This window comes from Cyphomyrmex costatus, unplaced genomic scaffold (genome assembly GCF_001594065.2).
Source record: "Cyphomyrmex costatus isolate MS0001 unplaced genomic scaffold, Ccosl1.0 scaffold69, whole genome shotgun sequence".
NCBI lineage: Eukaryota > Metazoa > Arthropoda > Insecta > Hymenoptera > Formicidae > Cyphomyrmex > Cyphomyrmex costatus.
In genome coordinates this window covers 2013137-2037450 of record NW_017280255.1, presented here as the reverse complement: position 1 = coordinate 2037450, position 24314 = coordinate 2013137, and the positions used below count along the sequence as shown (strand labels likewise).

The window sequence follows — 24314 nt, the reverse complement described above, 5'->3', positions numbered from 1 at the left end:
AAAAGTAACGGAAATCATAAAGATTGTTCGATTTTGGTGAAATTAGGTTTATTGGTGATTTAGGGGGCGTTCGTTACGAATCCGTACTCAAAAATTGAAAGATTGAAATAGCTAATCTAATATGGCGGACGGAAATGTTACGGAAATCCTAAAGATTTTCCAATTTTGGTGAAATTTGGTATATTGGTGATTTAGGGGGCGTTCGATACGAATCTTTACTCAAAAATTGAAAGTTTGAAATAGTTGATCCAATATGGCAGATGGAAATGTTACGGAAATCCTCAAGATTCTTCGATTTTGTTGAAAGTGGTTTTTGGGGGCGTTCGTTACGAATCCGTATTTAAAAATTGAAAGTTTAAAATGGCGTTTCGATTCAGTTTTCTAAAATCTGTTTTCGTTAATCTGGCGGATGGAATATAAGGGGGATTTTGGTTTTAGTGTTTTTGAAGTAGTATTTAAATTAGCTAAAAAAGCCCTTCAAGAATATGTACTTGATTTTTCATTTGCTACTATTTTTCTTTGTGGCTGTGCTAACTTTAGTCTTAAGTTAGAACAGCCACACTGTGGATCGAATCCTTCGACGTAAACGATGAGCAAAAAAATCGGATTCTGGATATTCTTAGAGCAAATAATTCTAGAAACATTTTGAGACCAAAATGATCCCGGCAATTGATTGCTTTAATGTACTTTACTCTTGTACGCGACCCAGCACAGCCACACTGTGGGTCGAATTTTTTGACGTAAACGATGAGCAAAATATCGGATTCTGGATATTCTTAGAGCAAATAATTCTAGAAACATTTTGAGACCAAAATGATCCCGGCAATTGATTGCTTTAATGTACTTTACTCTTGTACGCAAACCAGCACAACTACACTGTGGGTCGAATTTTTCGACATAAACGGTGAATAAAAAGATTAACTAAATATTGTTTATCAAAATGGTAGAATTAATGTGGCGATCGATAACAATAATGAAATTCTAAAGGTTTTCAAATTTCAGGGAAATTTTGTATTAGTAGGAATTAGAGGAGTTGTTGATTTCAAAACAAGTTTCAAAGAAACATAATTCATAATATTTAAAAAGAGTATAAATGGACCATCGCGCGTGTAGCGCGCGCAAGGAATGTGCTAGTTTCTGTAAACTTTCTATAGCTTCCTATAGTCCAAATGACCCAAAAGAAATTTCTAAAACGTCGAATTTAAAAATAACTGAATTTATAAATGTCTTTTAGAAAAATAAATATTTTTTGCCTGCTAAAATCTAGAGTCTAAAATTAATTATACAGCACTTTAATAAAAATAATCATTAAGTTTTAAATTAAAAAATTGATTATTAACATTTTTGTTGTATAAAATGTAAACGAAAACACCATGGCCTTCATATAAAAATACAATAAAATATTGAAATAAAAATCGTTGATTAATCAACTTATATATGACAAATGAAGCAGCAATTTATAGAAAAAATTTATTTTGAATTAGACAATATGTTTTTTATCGATTTTTGAAGATTGAGAAGACACAATGCCGTAAGACAAATTTTTCTAGCTAAATATAAGGTTTTTTTTAGTAAGATAAAAATTTCCGTTTATATGATATGTGTATGATAATGAAATCATAATGTGTATGTATACTTATAATTATAAATACATGTTTGATTTCATAACCGTAGGATTTATTAACTTAAAGAAATCTTATATTTCCTTGATAAGTTTCTTATATGGAATTATATTATCGTAGCTTATCTTAATTAGAGCAACAATTATTTACACCTCTTTACAGTTAAAAATATTTTACATTTATTAATATTTAGAATACATCTGGTACTAACGTATTAATGCGTTATTATGAAAATTATGCATTAATGATCAATATGTGTAACTTTTTACTTGTTTGTATTGTTATTCCTGCAATTGCGCTAGCAAATTATAAGCAGAATATGATGTTTTTAGTAACTGCAATTAAAATAATTATAAATATATAAACAATTTTAAATCATTAAGAAAAATAATTTATAATTAAAATTTGTATTTTATTTTTATGATGTTATCTTTTTTTATAATTATTTATTATGTTACTTTTAATTTGCGTATTATAGTACAAACTACCTTTTTGAAAACAGTACTCTAAAAAGTTTGAATCAAAAAATAAAAATATAAAAATTTTATTATAGTGATGTATCCACTTTCGTATAAATTAAAGTATGTGTTTGGTAATTTTTTTATTACATGGCTAAAAAAATGAGAAATAGAATAAGAGAATGAAAAAAAATAAGAGAGTAAATTAACTAACAATAAGAGTTATCGAAAGGTAAAATAAAAGTTTCAAAAGCTATACTTTGTAATACGCACGTAAAACTAAATTTTTGTTTTATGCCGATATCATTCTAGCTAATTAGAAATTGCATCTGCATTAGCGTTTGCGTCTCTTGATCAATCATAAAGAAACTGCTCGGCAGAAAGTCTTTTCTGATTAGTCAAAAGACGTAATCGCGATCGCAGACGCAATCTCCAATCGATAATGTGATACCGGTATTACATTTCATACTCACCGCAACAAAAGAATCTAAATTCATGTTAAGAATATATGCACTATTAAATTCAATAGGTTTCATTGCACGAGTCATAATTATCAAAAGACTCATTTTAGTTTTATGGTCCAGTGCTATCCATTCTATTTCGAAAATGCTATTTACCAGTTGAAGACTCTATACATTTATGACAAACTTTAATGTATCAAATGTTTTACTTCTAAGCTCATTATAGAAAAGCGTACAATAATTTATACTATTATACGTATATATATATATATATATATATATATACACAATACACATATTTATATACGTGTACATAATAAATTTAAGTTCGATAACATTAGTGTGCATACCTTCAGCTTCAGCTTATTTCCAAACCAGCAATAGATAAAAATTTGTACAAGTACACAAATTGTATATGAAAAAAACGCAATGAAATCCATAATTAATTTAGTTCTAGTTAATTGGTACAAATTTGAACACACTACGAATGTACTTGCTACGAACTGAAATGCGATTATTCTTGTGAATCTCTTGTTAGTTGCATATGCAAATCTGGAAAGAAAATGTTTTTAAAATTAAGAGATGTGTATTTCTTAAATAACACCAACTAATCACATAGTGCTATTTCTGATTTTAAAAAAACTGAGTTAGAAAGTCGTCTACCATTTGCAATTTTCGTATAGTTAACGGAATATTAATTCCTAAAGATTACCAAATAAACGGATAAAATCGATGCATATGACAATTTTAAGATATCTTTAAGTGTTTTTTAAATATTTTGAAAATGCTTCTAAAAGAACTCTTAAAAGATATCTTAAAATTGTCTTATGCATCAATTTCAAATATTTCATTTATTGGGTAACAAAAAAAATATTGCGAAAATTGCAAAATGATAAAGGACTTTCTGACTCAGTCTTTTATCAGGAATAGCTTTATATAACACTGTGTGACCACAAAAATTTTCCAAAGGGCGTGGGTTGATTATGTCGGGGGCACGGCCCACTACCATTTCCCCAAGGGATTTGGCAAAGTTAGATCGTACAAAAATGGGGAATCAATTAATTTATAGTTATGAATTTTGAGGAATACATAGAACTCTGCGAGAACTAACGAGAACTGCCGTTGAAACTGATAGAAATAGTCAGCACGTCCCTTTTTCTAGAAGTTTTATGCCATTTTCTATATATAGGATGTATAAAAATTGTTAAATGTTGTTATTTTATTTTGAAAATGCATATCTTAGTTGGTTTTTAGTAGAACTATCGGGAACTGTTGCTAAAAGTGCAAATATTAATTTTTTTCTCGTTTAGAGGAAATCTGACGTGCCAGATTCGCATAGTTAGCACGCCATATTTCCAATTTTAGTTTTTTCATATTAAAACTGCGGAACCATTTTTTATTTCTAGGTAGAACTGTAGAATGAAAAATGCTACTGGAACTGTTGTAATTTTTTTTATATGGACAGAATGTCGTGCCAGCTTCACAGATCCTACTATCTAATGCTATCTCATGTATTTGCAAAACAAAGTTCGCGCTCGCGCGCATAAGTGTGAGTGTGAGTTTGTGTATGTATGTGCGTGTACGTATTTGTGATAATATCTGATCACAAAACCATGAGAATAGCGCAACTGGTACTCCTCGAAATTAATAACTTCAAATTTATGCCCCATTCTTCTATACGATCTAACTTTACCAAATTTTTTGGGAAAATGATAGTGAGCCGTGTTCCCGACACAATCAAACCCACGCGCCCTTTGGAAAATTTTAAAAGTTGAAATCGGTCACACAGTGTAATTAGTAGACATTATTTAAGAAACACCCTGTAAAAAATAGCTGTTACGTAATATTTAATATTAATAGTCTAAATAAAAAATAAAGTGTTGAAATAACTAGTTTTATATCGTAATACAAGAACAAAATATTAACGCACAACCATATAAATAGGATAATCAGTAGAATGAAAAGAGATAATATTGTATTATATAATAGAAGATTCAACTTTTAAAAATACATAAATAAAGAAACATAAACAAAAAATTTTTAGTTACATATATTACTAAATTTACAATTAATTATTAAATATTATAATTAAGTCTAATAAAATGTTCACGAGACTAACTCGATTATGTGACGATGTTGGTGTACACAGTCACGTAGAGTACTCTCGCCATTTATGAGACTTTTCAAACGGTATTGTAAGATTGTAATTTCACAGCACAGATGCAATAACAGACCAACAATGAGACTGTCACAAGCAACGTTAACGAAACACGCGAATAATACACCTACGTATTGATGAGCGTATGTGAGACAAAATAGCATGAATGACGAATAATCATACGGTATCCATCCTCTAAATGTTAATTTCCTCTTTTTAAAATTTGTCAGTAACGATAACAAAACGTGGCCTGTAAAAGTGACAGTAACCAAAATAGTGTAACACATTGCGATGTTCCTACAAAACACGAAAAATAATTTTGTCTTTAATTTATATCAAAAACTATTTATCTTTTAATTGAGAAGTACTCTCCTGTCTCTATATGTATATAAAATTTATCGTATATAAATATGTGAATAATACAAACATATAAACAATTTAATCATTCATTTTTTCATATTAGTAATATTAAAAGACAATGTGGCAAACGTTTTCGGAAAAAAGAGTTTCAATAATATTCTAACTTTCTTTAACTTTGCTTAATAATATTCCATATTTATAAATTAATATGGTAATTACTATTTTCCAAGACTTTACAATTTCTTTATGTATGTAGTACGTATAAATTAAATATAAATTAATATATAATTTTTCGTACTTACTGTATCATCTTATCGAATTTTCGTCGGATTTCGATTTCGACAAGTAGTAATGGTTTAAACATTCCTTCCGTAATATCCTTAATTAATTCCGCAAAACTCTCGTGATTGACAAATAAATGGAGTATTTTATAATCTACAGCGAACATGGTCATCATCGTGTATACAATGTTAGTAAAATCATCTGGATTATCGACGTTCAGGACAACATCCATAAATTGCGAGAATGTAAAGCTATACGTGAGACAAATTACTAATAATGTATAGATGTCATATAATGTATGTTTGAGCAGCGAAGTCCACGAGAAAGGTCGCCAGCATCCAGCGATTGAGAGAATCACGAGTATAAATTTCAGCGCGTTCATATCCTCTAAACAAAATGTTCTTTAAATTTCTGAACGTAGAAAGTGCCTATTTTTTAAAAGAAATTTTCACAATTGCGTTAATATATACAACATATACATTAATATGTACAACATGATAAATTATATAATTTGTCTTGTAATGTTTTGAGATGCTTTTTGTATTCTGCTTTGATATATATATATTTTGTGATATCATCAGTCACGGATTAACTGAGGAGATATAGACTTTATAGCGTCTATAGCTCGCTATACTTTTATTGAATTTTTCGTTCGAATATTTAACATTATTATCGTAATATCAAATCTACACTGACTTTTTCTGTGAATTGATATTTTCATGAGAATTCCACTGTTATACCTATATATAGTAATATAAATTGTTGACAAGAGTTCAGATGTATGAAATCTTGATACACTGTTGTACTCGCCTATTATAAAATATTTTATTCATAGTCGCTGTCTGCGACATTTTCAGTTTCTTCAGTCTGGCGTTCCCTGTCTTTTTCTCAGTATCTGTATGCATTTTTTATAAAGCATAAACACGGAAAGCAAGAAAGTCTCAATTTAGTCATTTTTACAACGCAACACGTGACACATCAAATGATATCTGGATTGGATAGAGATGATAATCATAATAATTTATTCCCCCTAATCATTTCTATAGCATTTCTTAACTTTACAATATATGCTTTTTAAATAAGAATTTTGTAAGAATTCTATAGAAAAAATATGCAATAAAATTTAAATCATTAATAAATAATAACAATCGATATTCACGATACTGACAACTTTAAAATTTCTATAGGTATCATCTATAGACGACATTTTTTTCCGCTTATAGACCCCTGTTAAACATTTATTATTATTATGTAGAAACGTCGCGTTTACTAACAAGGTATTCTTTTTTATTTCAGTTTGAGTTTTCAGCGGTAAATCTTTGGAATGTAGTGTATTATGCACTGTAATGAGCTATTCTCATACAAAAAACGAGATATTGTGATAAATGATAATTATTTGCTGTCCGCTTATAATTATAAACTGCCATGGGCAATGTCTGTCTCCATTTATCTTCAATTTTAATGAAGGTAAAACTTATCTGTCTAAATGTTTATTAGCTTTCTATTGCTATCATACACACACAGTACCTACTTAGTATTGTCTCACGCTCTAGTCTAATCTAATTGTCTAATCCAACTGTAATTTGTTCAATTTGGTTCTCGTATTAATTTTTATTTTCCAAAAAGATACTACTTATACTACATACCTGTTAGATATAATCAATTTTTAGGTAAATATATCTTATTATGGACATTTTGTTACTTATTTTTGCTGGAAGTATTGTTTTCTTTTCAATTTTTTGTTTTTTTTTTCAGTATTCTAAATTTCTCATTCTCAAATGATAGTAATTCGTTTTATAAACTGTCTATAATTTCCTTGTGCAAATGATCCAACTAAATTTCTAAAGTGTCCAATTTAGAATATAGAATCTATAAATTGTGTTTTAAGTAGTAAATATTTCCTAACTTTTAGATCTAAGGTTTAGAATTAATCAAACAACACTTTGATAAAAATATTTAAATTTAAATATTGATTATTAATATTATTGTATGAAATGTAAACAGGAACATAGAATCTCCTCCATAAAATCGTCTGAATAAAGATACAATAAAATATTAAAATAAAAAATGATAATAAGTAAACTTTTGCATACCACCAATTTACTGCAAAAATTTACTTTAAATGAAAATTTATTAGGCAAAATATTTTTTATAGATTCTTGAACGCTGAAAACACACAATGCCGCGAACCAAATTTCTCCAACATTTCAGGTGTCCGAAATAATTGACGTTTAATGTGCGTGCAGATAATGGCTTTTTGCAATATTTAACATTTTTTTAAAATAATGTTATGTTTAAGTTTTGATCATTTGTTAAAAAGTCATGAATATATTAAATCTTTCTTTTATAAAAATTTTATTTAAAATACTTTACTTTTTAACCATATTATGAAGAACTAAATACAAGGTTCTTATGATAATTAGTAAGATAAAAATTTCCATCTATTAGAAAAACCCTGTATTTCCTTGAAATAAAAAAATTCTAGTTATTGAAGTTTATAGATAGTTTGTTCCATTTTAAATATAACAATAGGGTCTTACTATTTTCCTTTATAACCTTCTTTATTCTCTGTTTAGAACTCTTTGATGTTTGATAAAAAGTTGAAAATTATTCTTAATTTAAAAATATGTAAATACATATAAAAAAATATATATATATTTGTAATATTTTATCATATTATCAAATTTTTATTTCTCTCGAATTTAATGGTTTAAATAGTTCTTTAATAAAACGACTAACTAATGTAGCAACGTTTTTCAATCTTAACAAGGTGATAAAAGTTTTATAACACAAAGTCAAAATATTTAACATTATTTATTCAAATAATTAGTGAAGTCGTTAGGGTCATTAACGTTCATCAGATAGTTCATTATTTGCGTGAAAGTATATAACATTGGTACTAATGGGTGCTAATTACGTGTAATCTGTGTGTAAATATTGTAAATTATCTGTTTGAACAAAGATGTCTCCATGATTGCAGTTGGAAATAGTCTGTGATCATAAAAATGTATACGTTAATTTTATAACGTGTATAATTAAGTAATGTTTGATTAGAAAAAAAGTATATATTATTTCATATTTATACAATGGATCTTAATAACTATAATACTGATAAATAAATATAGAACATTTTACTAGTTTTAACTGCTCTATTCTGAAAAAAAAAATCATTATCACATAGAAAGAAATAAAATATAATTTCGTATACTTTATTTCTTTCTACGTATATTAAAATATCAAGAAAGTGTATTAAGACATCTATAAATATACATATAACACAATTCTTTGACATATACTTTTGCTGACAATATTTTTTCCTTTACAAATCAATACGTTTTCTTCTATAAATCAAATATTAGTATCTTCGTAATAAATTTTTAACAGAATTTGTCGAGAATAATGTCAAACTTACAATGATTATTTATAATATATTTATATACGTAAGGTAGTTAAAAAGATTACGTCTGTGATCAATTTTTATTTAAAAAATTGTATTTTTTTATTCTAGATCTGTATAACGTATATATTTGTAATTTTATAAAATAGAAAAGAAATAATTAACATTTAAAACGTTTATCAATATGATATGAGATATAAATAATCTCCATAAAGTCTTGATGTACACTATTTATTAATACACAAAACATTTTCTTCATTATCTTTCACATTTAGAATTTGATGTATTCTTTAGTATTGATTTATACTCACGTAAGATATAGTAATCGAAAAAGTAACATTCACAGAACTCATTTATAAGACTATTTATTATCAAACTGAGAGTTATATATATATAATAAAATTTTTAATAATATATAAATTCTCCTATGACGTGTCACATTTTTTTGTACTTGCAATGCAATTAAGTAATAATAATGTGTAAGTTTCTTTTTAAATAGAAATATATATTTATATATATATTTAGATTCTCTCCAGCATTATCCTGTATACAAAAATATTAAAACAATATTATTCAGAAATAAATGTTTCATATTCTGTTACATATTTTTAATATATTTTGATATAAAATACAAAATGTTCAAGAGAAGACAATTGTTATCAACTGCTAGAATGTTATTCTTTCAGTCTGATCTTAATTCGAATAACAATTTATATTTTTTTATAGACAAAAATATTTATTATTAATCAGCATGCACCTTTACTATTGTTCATTACTATATTTATGCATCATCATGTTATAATTTTCAAATTTAATTACGTATTAATAATAAATTCGAAATTTTTTACTTGCCTCTGGTACTGTTATTCCTGTATTTGGGCTAGCAAATTGTAAACAGAATATGATGTTTTAAGCAACTGCAACACAATTTCAAATATATTCAAATTGTATTAAGATCTTTGAGGGAGATAATCATCTGTGCAATTAAAATTTATATTATAAATTGTTATATTATGTTTTGTAATTATTAATTATGATGTTACTTATACTATATATGTACATTATAATGAAAAATTTCTTTATTGGAAATATTATTTCAAAAGTCTTAATCAAAATGTTAGAAGATAGAAATTTTTTTAGCTAATACCAATTGTTCCATTTTTGAATAAAGTATGTTCGATAAAAAATAGAGCAAAAAAATAGACATTACATGAAAACGAGAGAGCGAATTAGCTGACAATGAGATATTGGAATAAGTTTTTAAAAAATCAATATTTCGTAGCACTCTACAAGATTTAATTTTGTTACTATACATTTTTTATACTCACCGCTACAAAAGAATTTAAATTCATGTTAAAAATGTGTGCACTGTGAAATTCAATAGGTTTCATTGCGCGAGCCATAATTATCAAAAGACTTTTTTTTGTTTTATGGTCCAATGCTATCCACTCTATTTCGAATATACTATCGACCAATTGAAGACTCTATAAATTTATAACATATTTCAATATATTAAATGTTTTACTTTTAAATTTTTTATAAAAAAACAAAAATAATACATATACACATATTTTATAATATACGTGTGTATGTAATATACATAATATAAAATTTAGTAATTAAGTATGAATACCATTAGTTTCAGTTTATTTCCAAACCAGCAATAAATGAAAATTTGTACGAGTACACAAATCGTGTATACAAAAAAAATAATGAAATCTATTATTAATTTTGTTCTAGTTATTTGATACAAGTTCGAGCACACTACGAATGTACTTGCTATAAATTGAAATGCGATGATTTTCGTGAATCTGTCGTTAGTCGCGTATGCAAATCTGCAAAAAAAGTTTTTTCTCAAGCATTAAAATTAATTGCTTCAAAAATTAAAAAATTAAGAAGTCGTTATATATTTCTTAATATATACAGGATGTCCTACTAGGAATGGTTAATAATGAATACTGAGAAGTAATAATGTTAGCTATTTTAAGTAAAATATTCATACAAACGTGTGCTTTATTCCGAATGATTGTCGAAATAAATTAAACGATCGAGTTTAAAACAATTTTTTAAAAACCTTAAAAAATGAGTCGCTTAAACAATTAATTATTAAAAATTACACAGTTCTTTCTTAACAGTGAGTTTGTAACAATCAATTTCGGAAGTTTTTCAGAATGAGACACATTCATTTGAACATTTTTATTCAGAAATCTCGGAAACTTCATTCAAAATAAGATATATATTCATATGAATATTTTTCCTTAAAATAACCGGTACCATCACTTTCTAGAATAATCATCTTTCCTTTTAGAACATCACATTAATAGTCAAAAGAAGATATAAAGTGTGTATTAAGATAATGAACATTGATATTCAAGAACTAAATATGAATATAGCATATAATTACATAAATACAAGTGAAAATAAATAAATTAAAATAGAAATAATATTATGATTAAAGATCGAACTTTTAAGATTTTAAAACATATTTCTCTAATGTAAATAAGAAAAGTTTTAAATTATATATATATATATATATATATTTTTTTATATATATATATATATATATATATTATTAAATTTAGAATTAATATTCTAAGATTAAATCTAACAAGATTTTCACAAGACTAACTGGATTATGTGATGATGTTGGCGTACACAATCACCTAGAGTATTTTGGCCATTTATAAGTCCTTTAAAACGATATTGTAAAATCATAATTTGACAGCACATATGCAATAACAGACCAATAATGAGACTGTCACAAGCAACGTTAATAAAAGCTGCGGATATCACGCCTACGTATTGATGAGTGTATGTGAAACAAAATAGCACGAACGATGAGTAATTATATGGTATCCATCCTCTAAGTATTAACTGCCTCTTTTTGAAATGTGTTAGTAATGATACCACGAAGTGGCCTGCGCAAGTGGCCATAATCAAAAAAACATAACACATTGCGATATTCCTACAAAATGGGAAAAGTAATTTTGCCTTTATCTCGCAAAACGAAATTTATTTTTATTTTAATAGAAAAATATTCTCTTACATCTATATAAAATTTATTATAAATATAATACAAATAATACAAAAAATTTAAACACAAATAATACAAAGAAATTAAATATATAAACACACATTTTATTAACAACGTTAGTAATATTAACAATCTACGGAAAAAGTCTTTGAGAAAAAATGTTAGATTTTCTAACTTTTCTTAAACTTTCTTTAATGATTTATATTTATAAATTTAATATTTTAATTATTGCAAAATTTGTAATTTTGCAAAATTTTATTATTAGTTCACATAATTTTTACAACTTAAATACTATAAGTCAAGATATAATTTGGTGCTTACTGTATCATCCTGTCGAATTTTCGTCGAATTTCGATTTCAACAGATACTAATGGTTTAAACGTTCCTTCCGTGAGATTTTGAATTAACTCCGCAAAACTCTCGTGATTCACCCACAGATTGAGTATTTTGTAGCACCCAGCGAATATGGCCAACATCGTGTATACAGTATTAGTAAAATCGTCCGGATTATCGACGTTCAGGACAATGTCCATAAATTGCGTAAATGTGAAACTGTACATGAGGCTAATTACTAATAATGTGTAAGCGTTATATAATGTATGCTTCTTGAATGATGTCCATGAGAATGGTCGCCAGCATCCAGCAATTGTTAGAATCGTGAGTGTAAATTTCAACACTCCTTCCATATCTTCCTACCAGATTTCTCAATGTAAAACAAACGCCTCCTTTCTATTTTAAAGTAATTCTTTTTAATTGCATTAGTCTAATATAAACAACATGATCATCTATGTAACTTATGTATAACGTTTAAGATGCTATTTGTGTTCCTTTGGTATAAGTATTGCGTGATATTGTCGTCAGTCACGGGTTAGCTGAGGAGATTATGGATTTTAGTATCTATAGCTTGCCATATTTTTACTGAATTTTCCCCTCGAATAATAGTAACATTATTATTGTAATAGCAAATACCTGGAATGATGTTTTCCGTGAATTGACATTTTCGTAAGAATTCCAATGTTATACCTATATATAGTGATATAAGTTATTGACAAGAGTTCAGATGTATGGAATCTTGATACATTGTGTAGTCATCTATTATAAAATATTTTATTCATTATTGTCGCTGTATGCGACAACTTTATTTTCCCTCAGTCTGGTATCTCAGTCTTTTTCTCGATATGTGTATGCATTTTTTAATAAGTATATACTGGAGAAAGCAAGGTTTTTAATTTATTTATTATTGTAACTGTTTTCTTTATATTTTCTAGTATATCTTCTGAATTGCTTCTTATACACAAATGCTATTCCAATTTGTTTGATGATTTTTCTTTAAAGATCTTGGTAATTTTCTGATCGTATGTAGTATATGCTTTATAATTTTTGAAATACTTCTGAAATCTAACTCTATATATGTATGATATATTTAAGTGCATTTAACAATAGTCTTCGATTTTTATGATAAAAAGCAGGTGAAAGGTATAATACAAAAAAAAATACAGATAAGTAAAACTTCTTTATTTATATAAGTAATATTTGCGACTTGCAATTACGCAAAAAACTATGATTACTATCGCAGACATTTTTACACTTGTTGTTCAACGTTCCTTGACATACGCTTTATATTTTTCATCATGCGTGCACGTAATGTGCCCTACACCTTAACGCTTTTGCGTGCGGTAAATAGCCAATACCTCAAGCCGTTGAGTTATTTCTCTAATCCCACTCTTCTGCGCAAAAACGTTACTGTATAGGGCACATTACGACGAGCACTTGTAATGAAAAATTCTATGTGTAGCTAGTGGGGGCATATTTGTTTATAGGTCGGCACGGGCGCTCGTGCGCTCGTGCCCGGCCGCGCAATAAACAAATATCCTCCACTGTTACACAATGTACTATTAAATACTATTTATTCTTCCTTACCATTATCACTATTCTTCATTTGTTTGTTTAAGTATATTATATACTGAATATGACATCTTAAGTAGCTAAAGAGAATATATCAACATTTACATAACATTGTTTAACTCAGTTGTTTTTTAAGAAGTCGGTGGTATACGATGCTTACTTTCCTGCTGGATTCCCAATTGGATTTGATTCTTGCTATCATATTATTGCTATCATATTGCTTGCTGACAGTGCTAGCATCGCAGTAAATATGGTAGTAAAAATCTAATCCAGCTAGCAATTCAACAAGAATACAAGCATCGTGTGCTACTGACTTTACAATTATAAAAAAATTTATCTCTGACCTTCACGAATGAATCTAGATTCACCGTAAGAATATGGGCACTAGAAAATTCGATGGGTATCAAAGAGCGGTTCATAATCATTATAATATTTTTTCTTACTTTTTGATCTGCTGTTATCCAATCCATTCCGAAAATTTCATCGGAAAATTGAATGCTCTATAATATAAGTTGTCAGAGAAATATAGTTACAATGTAATATTTCTTATTGCAACTGTAAGTTTAAACGTTTTTTAAATTTAAATTAAAAAATTATTTTTCTTTATTCTATTATTTGATTTTAGGATGTTATTATCAATATTTTTTATACGACAAAATGATATATATATGCACAAAATAATACCTTTAATTTCACTTCGTTCCCGTACCAACAGTAAAGAAGAATTTGCGTACACATGCAGAGTGTGTATAATATCAGTGGAATATATTTTGGGCTCAATGTGGTTTTTGCCAATCGATAAAGATTGGAACACACTACTAGCATACTTGCGATGAATTGAATGGCAATTATAATTCTAAACTTTTCATTCATTGTGTGTGCAAATCTACAAAAAAAGATCAATATTATTACTCTTAAAATTATTATTATTGCTCATGATTAATTAAATATTACAATATTCTAGAGAGAGAGATTGAGTTAAATAATCCTCATCTAATTAATAAATAAAATTTAGCATCCAAACGCGCATGATTGCAAGTGAAGTATAAAAGACATACCATAGAATATAATTAATATTAAAACTTTGTGTGTATATGCACGCTACGTTGCGTGCTCTGCACCTTAAGATTAAGAGAAACATTTAAACACATAAAATTCTATGCAAAGACTAACTTATAGATATGATCGTGCTGACGTACACATTCACCCAAGTCGTCTCGGTTGCGCAAGGCTTTTCTTACACGGCACTTTAAGATCTCGATTTGGGAATAAATATGCAACAGCAATCCACAAATCATTATATCACAAGCAACATTCACGATCGACGCAGCAGTTAAGCTCATTAATTGACGAAAGTACGTGAGATAATACACTGTATCGGACCACTCATAGGGTATCCATTCTCTGTACGCTAAATCTCCTTTCCGGAAATCCGTAAGCAAAGATGTTAAATTCATGCATCCGCACGTTATCTCAACAAAAATCGTATATATTATAGAATTGGTCCTGCAAAATGACTATGCAGGCTGGACTAATTCGATGACTTTGTTTTGTATTTTTCTCCTTTAATTATAAAAAGAAAGAAAATATATATTTCCTATTTCTTTCTTAAAATAACAAAAAGATTTTGTCTATTTATTATTTACTTATTAATAAAGATCGCGTATCTTGTATTTTTGTTAAGTAAATTTTAAAAATTCAAAATTATTATATATAAATATGTAATATTAAAATGTTATATAATAAAACTAATGGAAATCATGAGACAATAAAATTAAAACATACGGTTCTTCATTCCTTAAATGGAAGCAGCTTCTTACCGTATTATGTTATTATATTTTTGTCGAATCTCAATTTCATCTGGTTCCAAAGGTCTAAATGGTTTATCAACCAATGCATCAGTTAATATCTCAATATTCTTGCGATTTAGCAATAGACTGAGCATCTTGCAGACAGCGATGATCATGGCCAACATTATATAAAAAGTATCCGTGAAATCGTCCGCATTATTAACATTCAGGATAATATCCATGAGTTGCGGCAACATGAAAGTGAGCAATAATAAGCACATAAAAACTGTATATGCATTGTACATTGTCCGTTTCCATAACGAAGACCAAGAGACTGGTGGCCGGCATCCTGCTATCGTGAGGATTTTCAATGGAAATTGCATAACTTGCATTTCTCGAAAATTTTTTTATTCGCTCTCTAGTTTAAAATAAAACATATATATATATATATACTATATATATTACTATTGCATATGTATATCTGTATATGTATATATACTTTTATCTTTAATAAACATAAAATACGTTTCATTATTGTATAAAAAGTAAAATAATCTAAATATATTTAACGCTGTTTATTGTAAATGGTTTATACACTTATATCTAGACAAAGTCTCGGCCTTGCCTTTGTAATTTAGGGATGGGCGATACAGAAAAAAATCTCGATGTATCGTATCGCAATGTATTGCAAGCAGAAATATTGATACAACGAAATATCGGCTGGCTAATTTGCGATATTTCTATTTTTAGTCTTTCTAGGCAAAACAGTATTCAGCACGATTATTCGTGCATGCGTGAAGGCATGCAACATAGAAAAATTGAAGTTATTTACGCTTTACAGGGCTTCACCGTCGCGACTTTTATTTCACAATATTTTACACACAGAATTAAACGATTGTTGTCTGATAACGACACACACACGGCAAATACGTCCAGACTTACCAGATTCCGGCTTACGGTACGCACCGGTAACGCGTGGTGAGTGAAGAGTAGGGATTGCCTGACAGTCTAGTAAACACCCTGCGCTGCACAATCCGCTTGCGCACTTGCGCAGGAGACAAAGAGAAATTAAACTGAAATGTAGTAAATTTGGCTCTGATTAATCAACTTTCCATCCAATCTCAACCCGTACTAAACTGTAACACGGGCTTAATGGACCGTATTAGAAGTTCGAATGCTGATACGACAATATCGAAAGATAAAATATTGATATAAAATATCGGGAAAAAAAACCAAAAATATCGGTTAAGTTCGAATGCTGATACGACAATATCGAAAGATAAAATATTGATATAAAATATCGGGAAAAAACCAAAAATATCGGATTTAAAATATCGACGCTGTATCGCTCATCCCTACTTTGTATGAAGACTAGGCTTCGTATCCTTTGCTAGAAGACTCGGGCTTCGTTCACTTTCTTCGCTGGCTCGATTAATTCTGAGGGACACTAGTGAAAAGATTAGGAGGTACCGAATTATATAGCAATTTTCATGGTCATTCACGACCAATCGTTATTATAGTTGCCGCGCTAAATTCGCGGATTGGTCGTATTATTTTTCATGTAAATTAAGGGGCGCCAATGCGATGTCATGGTTACCCTTTTCTACAATCTTACACTCATGATATACGATGAAGTACTATATGCGTGTGTCAATGAGTGTGTATGTGTGTATATAGTGTAGTAGACTCACTTTTATAATTTATTATTTATAATCACTACAATAATTTGTAACACGCAACATTTTATGCTGTACGTAGGTAAATATAAGATTAGAATTGAATAAACTTCAATCACTTGTACAATTAGCTAATTTATTTAATTCGATATTAAATAAGCAAAATAAATATTGCATTTTATTCATTAACTTTAGAAAATAATATTTAATAATATAAATGACTTACACAAATAAAAAATATTAAGTATAATAAAATATTTCATATAAACTTTATACATTGATTTTAAAGCAATTTTGTTTTGACAAATCTTACAATGTCTATAGACACGCAACACTACTTTCTGCATTCATTGTTCGCCTCTTTGTAGCCCATGGCGAAGAGCTACACATGTCATCAAGATAATATATGTATACGTAACTTGTAATATATTCCCACTGGTAATAATACTTTTGTAAAATGATATACATAGCTGTGTTTCTTTTTTGCAACTTTTATATAAACCGTTAGACGATACACTGGTAAAGGGTCAGAAGGGTGCCGAATACATTAAAATGGTCTAAAGAAAAAAAAAACCTGACGACAACGAAACCCTTAGACCATAAATTAGGGTGTGTCGCCATGAAATTTTAATGTAAGTAATCTATACTTTCATATAAAAAATATGGAAGTTGTTATTGTCATCAGTTCCGCCTCACATCAGGTTGTCATCGTTAATTCTGTTGCTTATATTGATCGATAATTCTGGCAGGATACAAGCGATTCAAAGAACTTATTAAATATACATATATAGGTAAAGCGAATATACACACTGTAATACCTTCAGTCTGAGCTAGTAAAAATAAAGTGAGGAAAAGTCTCACTTAAAAAATTTTCTACATTCAAGATTAAATAAAGAAAAAATGTTTAAATAAATAAATAAGGAAATAACATTTTTTAACTGATTTTTACACTGTGAAAATCTTTTTAGCAGTAAAAATAAAGCAACATAAATTGGTAGAAGATTGTAAATAAAAATCTAAAAAAGAAGCATATAATAATCAATAATTGTTATTTATTTATCTATTAACTTTATATAATGAATAACAGGAAACTTAAATAATAATTAACATTAATCATACAAGTAATATTAGAAAATATGGCTTTCTATAGTTTTTATACTATCTTCCATTTGAATTATGTTGATTGCATTTGTTGTAGTACGTTATAAACCGAATATGATGTTTTAAGTAACTGCAATAAAAAGGTAAATCTTTTCAAATTCATTTTGTAGTTGCTAATTTTTAAAATTATTAAATTATATTGCCAAATATAATCTCCAAATTAATCAAAAATTGCCAATACAATCTCCAAAAAGTTTTATGAGAAAATTAGCTTTTTATATAAAAAGGACATACATTTTTATAATAATATAATATGATTAAAAAAATAAGTCAAATTTTGTTATTTATTAAAAATATAGTAGGTATTAACTTTTATAATTTATACACTAAAAATTTATGATATATATGTATACATATATCTATATTTTTAATAAAATTTATATTATTATTAATTGATCTCTAATTGTTTAGTCACAATAGACTTGCTATACTCACGCTTACGAAAGAATTAAGATTCATTGTAAGAATGTACGCGCTAGAAAATTCAATAGGTATTAATGAGCGATTCATAATTATTAATAAATTCTGTTTTCTGCTTTGCCTCATTGTCAACCATCCCATTCCAAAGATATTAGTGGTGAGTTGGACACTCTGTATTAACAAATATGTACATGAATTGAAAAACATTATACAAGATTCTTAAAAAACAAATTACAATTACTGTTCCCTTTTATCAATTACAGAGCATTTTTGTTGTTACAGTTGTTTTTCATAAGCTGAGAATTTTATTCCTAAAATCGATAGATGGAGTATTCGTAATAAGACTAACAATTTTATACCTAGGAAGTATTTAATATCGCATAAGTATTGAATAAATTGTACAATACTGCATGTTCAAGCTTTTCAAAATATGCACATAATTTGCACCTTTAGCTTTACTTCGTTCCCATACCAGCAATAGATAAGAATTTGTGTGAGCATGGAGCATGTGTATAATATCAATGGAAAGCATTGCGCAGTCAATTTTATCTTTGCTAATTGATACAAATTGGAACATACCACCAGTGTGCTCACAATAAATTGAATAGCGATAATCATCTTGAATTTTTCGTTTACCATTAATGCAAATCTACAAAATAAAAACATTGTATATATATTTAAAATATAAATTTATTTGGATATATAAATTTTTACAATATTTTTAAAAAGTATTATCTTGTACAAAGTAAAACATTTTTAATATAGTGAATAAAATACTGTAAAAAATATACAATAAAGAAGATACAAAAACATTTTAAACAACAGTTGCATGACTTAAAAGGATGCAAATAATAAAATTCATTTAAAAAAAAATTTTTTTTGTAGTCGTAGACTATTCCTATATTTTTAAATGGAATTATATGGTTTTTTTACACATATATTTTATGATTCCTTTAATTATTCTGTATATAAAAATATTAACATTGTACAGGCCAGTGCACGGTAGGAAATAAAATTACACCAATGTGGCATATCATCGGCCATTTGATTTTCAATTTTTTAAATTTTTTTTTCATCATTTTACAATCTGCAAGATTGTTAAAGAGACTAACTTAAATATACAGTCGTGCTGACATACACATTCGCGCAGATTGTTTTGACCGAGGAAGATCTTTTTCAGCCGGTACTCCAGTATTTCAAGCTGACAGCATACGTGTAATAATAAACCACAAATCAGACTGTCGCACGCAACGTTCACCATAGAGCCAAAAATCGTGCTTATTAATTGACGAGTATATACGATACAGAATATCACCTCGGACGTGTTGTTATATGGTGTCCATTCTCTGTATGTTAAATTACCTTTCCGAAAATCGGTGAATAATGATGTCAACACGACGCATGTACATGTCGCTTCGACCAAAATTGTATACCATAATGTATTCGTTCTACAAAATGGATAAGCAGTTTGTTTTTTCATATTTTTCGCTGCACATTAAACATTTTTCTATGCACTGTTATTCTATATAAAATATCTTTACTAAATTTTTAAAATATTTTTATACATTATTAAAGAGAGAAAGAACTTAATTTTTATGTACTTACTGTATTGTTTTGTCGAATTTATGGCGGATTTCTATTTCGTCAGCCTCCAATGGCATAAATGGTTTCTGAGTAAGAATATTGGTTAATATTCCTATATCCTTGCGATTTATCAAAAGACCGATCATTTTACAACAAGAGATAATCATGGCGAGCATGATATAGAAAGTATCCGTAAAATCGTCGGCATTGTCGACGTTCAAAACGATATCCATAAGTTGTGACAACATGAAGGTGAAAAGCAACAATATTACAAAAATAGTATATGCATTATACATAGTACGTTTACACAATGAGGTCCATGAATTTGGTGGCCAACATCCCACAACCGTAAGAATCTTTAATGTCAGTTCAAGAACCTGCATTTTTTTTCCGTGTTTTTAATGTCACTCTCAAATGTTAACCTTATATTAAAGTATTCTTGCTATGTTGTAATTTATATAAATTGTATAATTAAGTATATTAATATTTATAACACGTTTCCTTCTTTTAATTAATAATATTATTAAATATAAGCTAATAAACTATTCTCACAAGATATTAAATGTTGACTTATTATTATATACAGCACGCTCTTTCGACGTAGATAGTTTAATACATAAGTAATATAATATGATAAGATAAAATTTCACGTATCATATGTGAAATGTATAATAATTAATTTTGTAGAATGAGGAAATTAAAAATTGTTTTTACCGTACAAACAAGATTTCTTCATATATATAAAATACAAAAGTCTCTCTCAATAGTACCGTGAACCAGCTTTGCAAAATTCTGTGTGACAAACCTCAGAATGTCTATAGTCGCATGTTATGACTTTCTGGGAGCAATACTGCTCTTCCCCTCCGCGCTTAGCAGCTATATAATTATCGTAATACTAAACTTGCAATATCATCCCTCACTTTCTTGCTACGGTTTGTATGCACGTACATTTTCAAATGCAAACTATATATGACAACTATGTAATATAATAATACAGCGAGTAGAGAGAAAATGTAAAAGAAAGCAGGCAGAAACTTAAGCGTAGAAACTTAACAGACCATGAATTGAATTCTACCTTTATAAAATCGTAATACAAGTAACCCACCAATTTACTTAGTAAATATTTATCAATGCTGTTGGCGTTCTGCATTTGTTATTCATTTCAAATTTTAATTTATAATTCTATTTCGATTTGAACAGTCATAATAATAAATATCTAACAAAATATAATATATACCTATAAATATATACCTAAAGGAAAAACTTTTTATAAATGTACATGCAACTATGTTTATATTGTGTTATATATGTACAGGATTAACAGGTATTTCTTATTATATCATACATATATTGAAACATCTATTTTTTAATTAAAAATGATACCCCCAATCATCTTCTCAATATGTCGTATAAAATTATTAAAAATAATCAAAACGCATATAAGCAATTGTCATTTATTTATCCACAGATGAAATACTAGTTGTGATGCAAACTTCTACAGATATTTATTAGCAACAAAATGACATATTGGAAAATATTTTAGTAATCTCAATTTTATTCATATCTTTTACTTACGATTTCTACACTTGCTTTAATATGTTATAAGCTGAATATGATGTTTTAAGTAACTGCAACAAATGTATATAGACCTTATAATTCATTTTACGATTAGTCTAACATACATAAACAATATTATCTTCGTGTGCTATATCAAAATTATTATATTTTTAAACTAATTTCTATAGAAATTATCCATTTTCTTATTTTCCAAAGAGAGAGTTAAATAAAATATATTTTAATCAAAAATAAAATCTCTTATTAATTATGTTAAGTAAAAAAAGTCATAAAATTGAGAATAAATTCTTTTACTAACCCCAACAAAAGAATCGAGATTCATAGACAGTACGTAAGCGCTGGTAAATTCTATTGGTACAGCTGCACGACTCATAATTATTAATAAACTTCTTTTCAGATTTGTGTTCATCGTCATCCAATCCATCGCGAAAAGATTGTCGAGCAGTTGAATGCTCTATATTTTAAACATAGAAAGTATCATTAATCTATCAAAATTAACAAATTTAATTCCTTTAAAATTACAAATTTGATTACAAAATTCGTATATCATTACATAAATTTATTTTATGTATAATAATATGAGCTTTAATATCAAATTATGTATACTTTAAGTTTTTAAAACTAAAAATGCGTAACAACTTAATAACGCGCACCTTTAACTTTACTTCGTTTCCATACCAGCAATAGATGAAAATTTGTGTCAACATACAGGACATGTATAATATTAAGGGAAGATAGCTCGCATTTAAACTTGTTGATTTAGTCATTTGGTACAAATTGGAACATACTACCAGTGTACTCACTACAAATTGCATGGCGATAGTCATTCTGAATTTATTATTCAATTTGAGTGCATATCTGTAAGATATGTATATCTATGTATATTACATAAATGACTTTTCAAATTTTTTTAAAAGAAATAAAGTAGAAAATAAAGAATATAATAATATACAAAAAAATATATATCAAAATACTTTGAATCAGAATAAAATATACAAATATACATATAACAAAAAATTTTTTTATTAATGTAAAATCTTTACTTTTACTTTTTCAGTAACATGTGTAAAACATTTTCAGAACACACACAATAAGATAAAACAACTAACTGCAATATACTGTTGTGATGACGTACACAGTTGCGAAGAATATCGTCATTATTCGATACTTTGCTTAGTCGGCATTCTAAGATCTCGATTTGGCAGCAAATTTGCACCAACAATCCGCAAATGAGACTGTCACAGCCCACGTTGACGAGCGATCCAGCCGTCAGACTAATAAGTTGATGAGCATATGTAAGACAAAATATGATGCTAGACGAATAATAGTCATACGGTAGCCATGCTCGATATGTTAAATTTCTTTTACTGAACACCGTGAATAAAGATGTCACGGTTATACATGCGCATGTTGTTTCCACCAAAATTGTATAGTAGAGTGTGTTGATACTGCAAAATGACTGTGAAGATAGTTATGCTTATTTATATAATACAATTTTTAATATTTAATTAATAATTATTAAAATATAAAAATACTTGTAATAATTAGACGGTATTATATAATACTATGCGTTTATATACAATTTTTATATAAAAAAATAAAAATTTGCAATAAGTTTTTCTAAACTTATTATTTTAACTTCTTTTTGAAAGTAATCTTTATCATAATGCGATAAAACTTACTATATAAGTCTATCAAATTTGTACCGAATTCTCATTTCGTCCATTTCCAGTGGTCTATACGGCTTTTCGATGAGTACGTTGATTAACATATTAATATTCTTTCGATTCACTAACAAACTGAGCATTTTAGAACATGAAACAACCGATGCCATCATGGCGTACAAATTTTCGGTAAAATCTTCGGCATTGTCAACATTCCAGACAATGTCCAAAAATTGCGATATCAAAAAAGTATATAATAATATAATCATAAAAACCGTGTATGCATCGTATATTATACGCAAATAAAGTGACGAGCACGATTGCGGCCGCCAACATCCAACAAGTGTCAGAATCTTGAAAGTTAATTGCAAGACGTGCATCTTTTATTTCACGTTATGTTGTTTTCTTATATCTAAATTTTATTTAAATGTTTTTACAGTAATTGTAAATATTATATGGAAAGAATTATTTGCGAAATATTGAAAAATATTTTGCACGAAATTTTATTTACTACAATATTTTTAAAAGTATAGCATCTTTAAAATAAATTAAGAAACAACGAATAAGACATTTTCTGTACGACTGACAATCGTGGAACTTTTGTACCCCTTTTTTTTCTTCAGATTCCATAGTCTATACTATTATGTAATTATCATAATATCAGACTGAATCATTGATCCTATAAATACATATTTATTGTTCCGTTAGGTTCTATAATAATAGTCTCTGAAAATACAACGTTTATATACTGATATTTTAAATAACAT

At 27.7% G+C, this 24314-nt stretch overlaps 2 protein-coding genes across 2 annotated transcripts; both read right to left on the bottom strand.

Annotated features, from left to right (window-relative positions):
• Positions 1-1903: 1903 nt before the first annotated feature.
• Positions 1904-5513, bottom strand: LOC108780225 (putative odorant receptor 92a). Its single transcript, XM_018547861.1, has 4 exons — positions 5362-5513; positions 2892-3093; positions 2554-2709; positions 1904-1957 (listed from the first exon to the last, which is right to left on the bottom strand). The coding sequence occupies exons 1-4, from the start codon at positions 5511-5513 to the stop codon at positions 1904-1906; spliced, it is 564 nt and encodes a 187-aa protein (XP_018403363.1).
• Positions 5514-9601: 4088 nt separating this feature from the next.
• LOC108780224 (uncharacterized) lies at positions 9602-23927 on the bottom strand. Its single transcript, XM_018547860.1, has 13 exons — positions 23566-23927; positions 22993-23331; positions 19837-20172; positions 19172-19373; positions 18740-18895; positions 18331-18374; positions 16410-16540; positions 15498-15753; positions 14851-15183; positions 11368-11703; positions 10441-10573; positions 10052-10222; positions 9602-9655 (listed from the first exon to the last, which is right to left on the bottom strand). The coding sequence occupies exons 1-13, from the start codon at positions 23925-23927 to the stop codon at positions 9602-9604; spliced, it is 2853 nt and encodes a 950-aa protein (XP_018403362.1).
• Positions 23928-24314: the final 387 nt, after the last annotated feature.

Excerpts from the sequence above, each read along its gene's own strand:
- LOC108780225 (XM_018547861.1), bottom strand. The coding sequence starts at position 5,513 with ATGACCATGTTCGCTGTAGATTATAAAATACTCCATTTATTTGTCAAT. Across the intron at positions 3,094-5,361 it reads AAATTCGATAAGATGATACA|ATTTGCATATGCAACTAACA; the intron begins GTAAGTACGAAA and ends TTTTCTTTCCAG. Across the intron at positions 1,958-2,553 it reads ATTTAGATTCTTTTGTTGCG|TTACTAAAAACATCATATTC; the intron begins GTGAGTATGAAA and ends TTTTAATTGCAG.
- LOC108780224 (XM_018547860.1), bottom strand. The coding sequence starts at position 23,927 with ATGCACGTCTTGCAATTAACTTTCAAGATTCTGACACTTGTTGGATGT. Across the intron at positions 11,704-14,850 it reads CAGCACGATCATATCTATAA|GAATATCGCAATGTGTTATG; the intron begins GTTAGTCTTTGC and ends CCCATTTTGTAG. Across the intron at positions 10,574-11,367 it reads CAACATCATCACATAATCCA|ATTTGCATACGCGACTAACG; the intron begins GTTAGTCTTGTG and ends CTTTTTTTGCAG.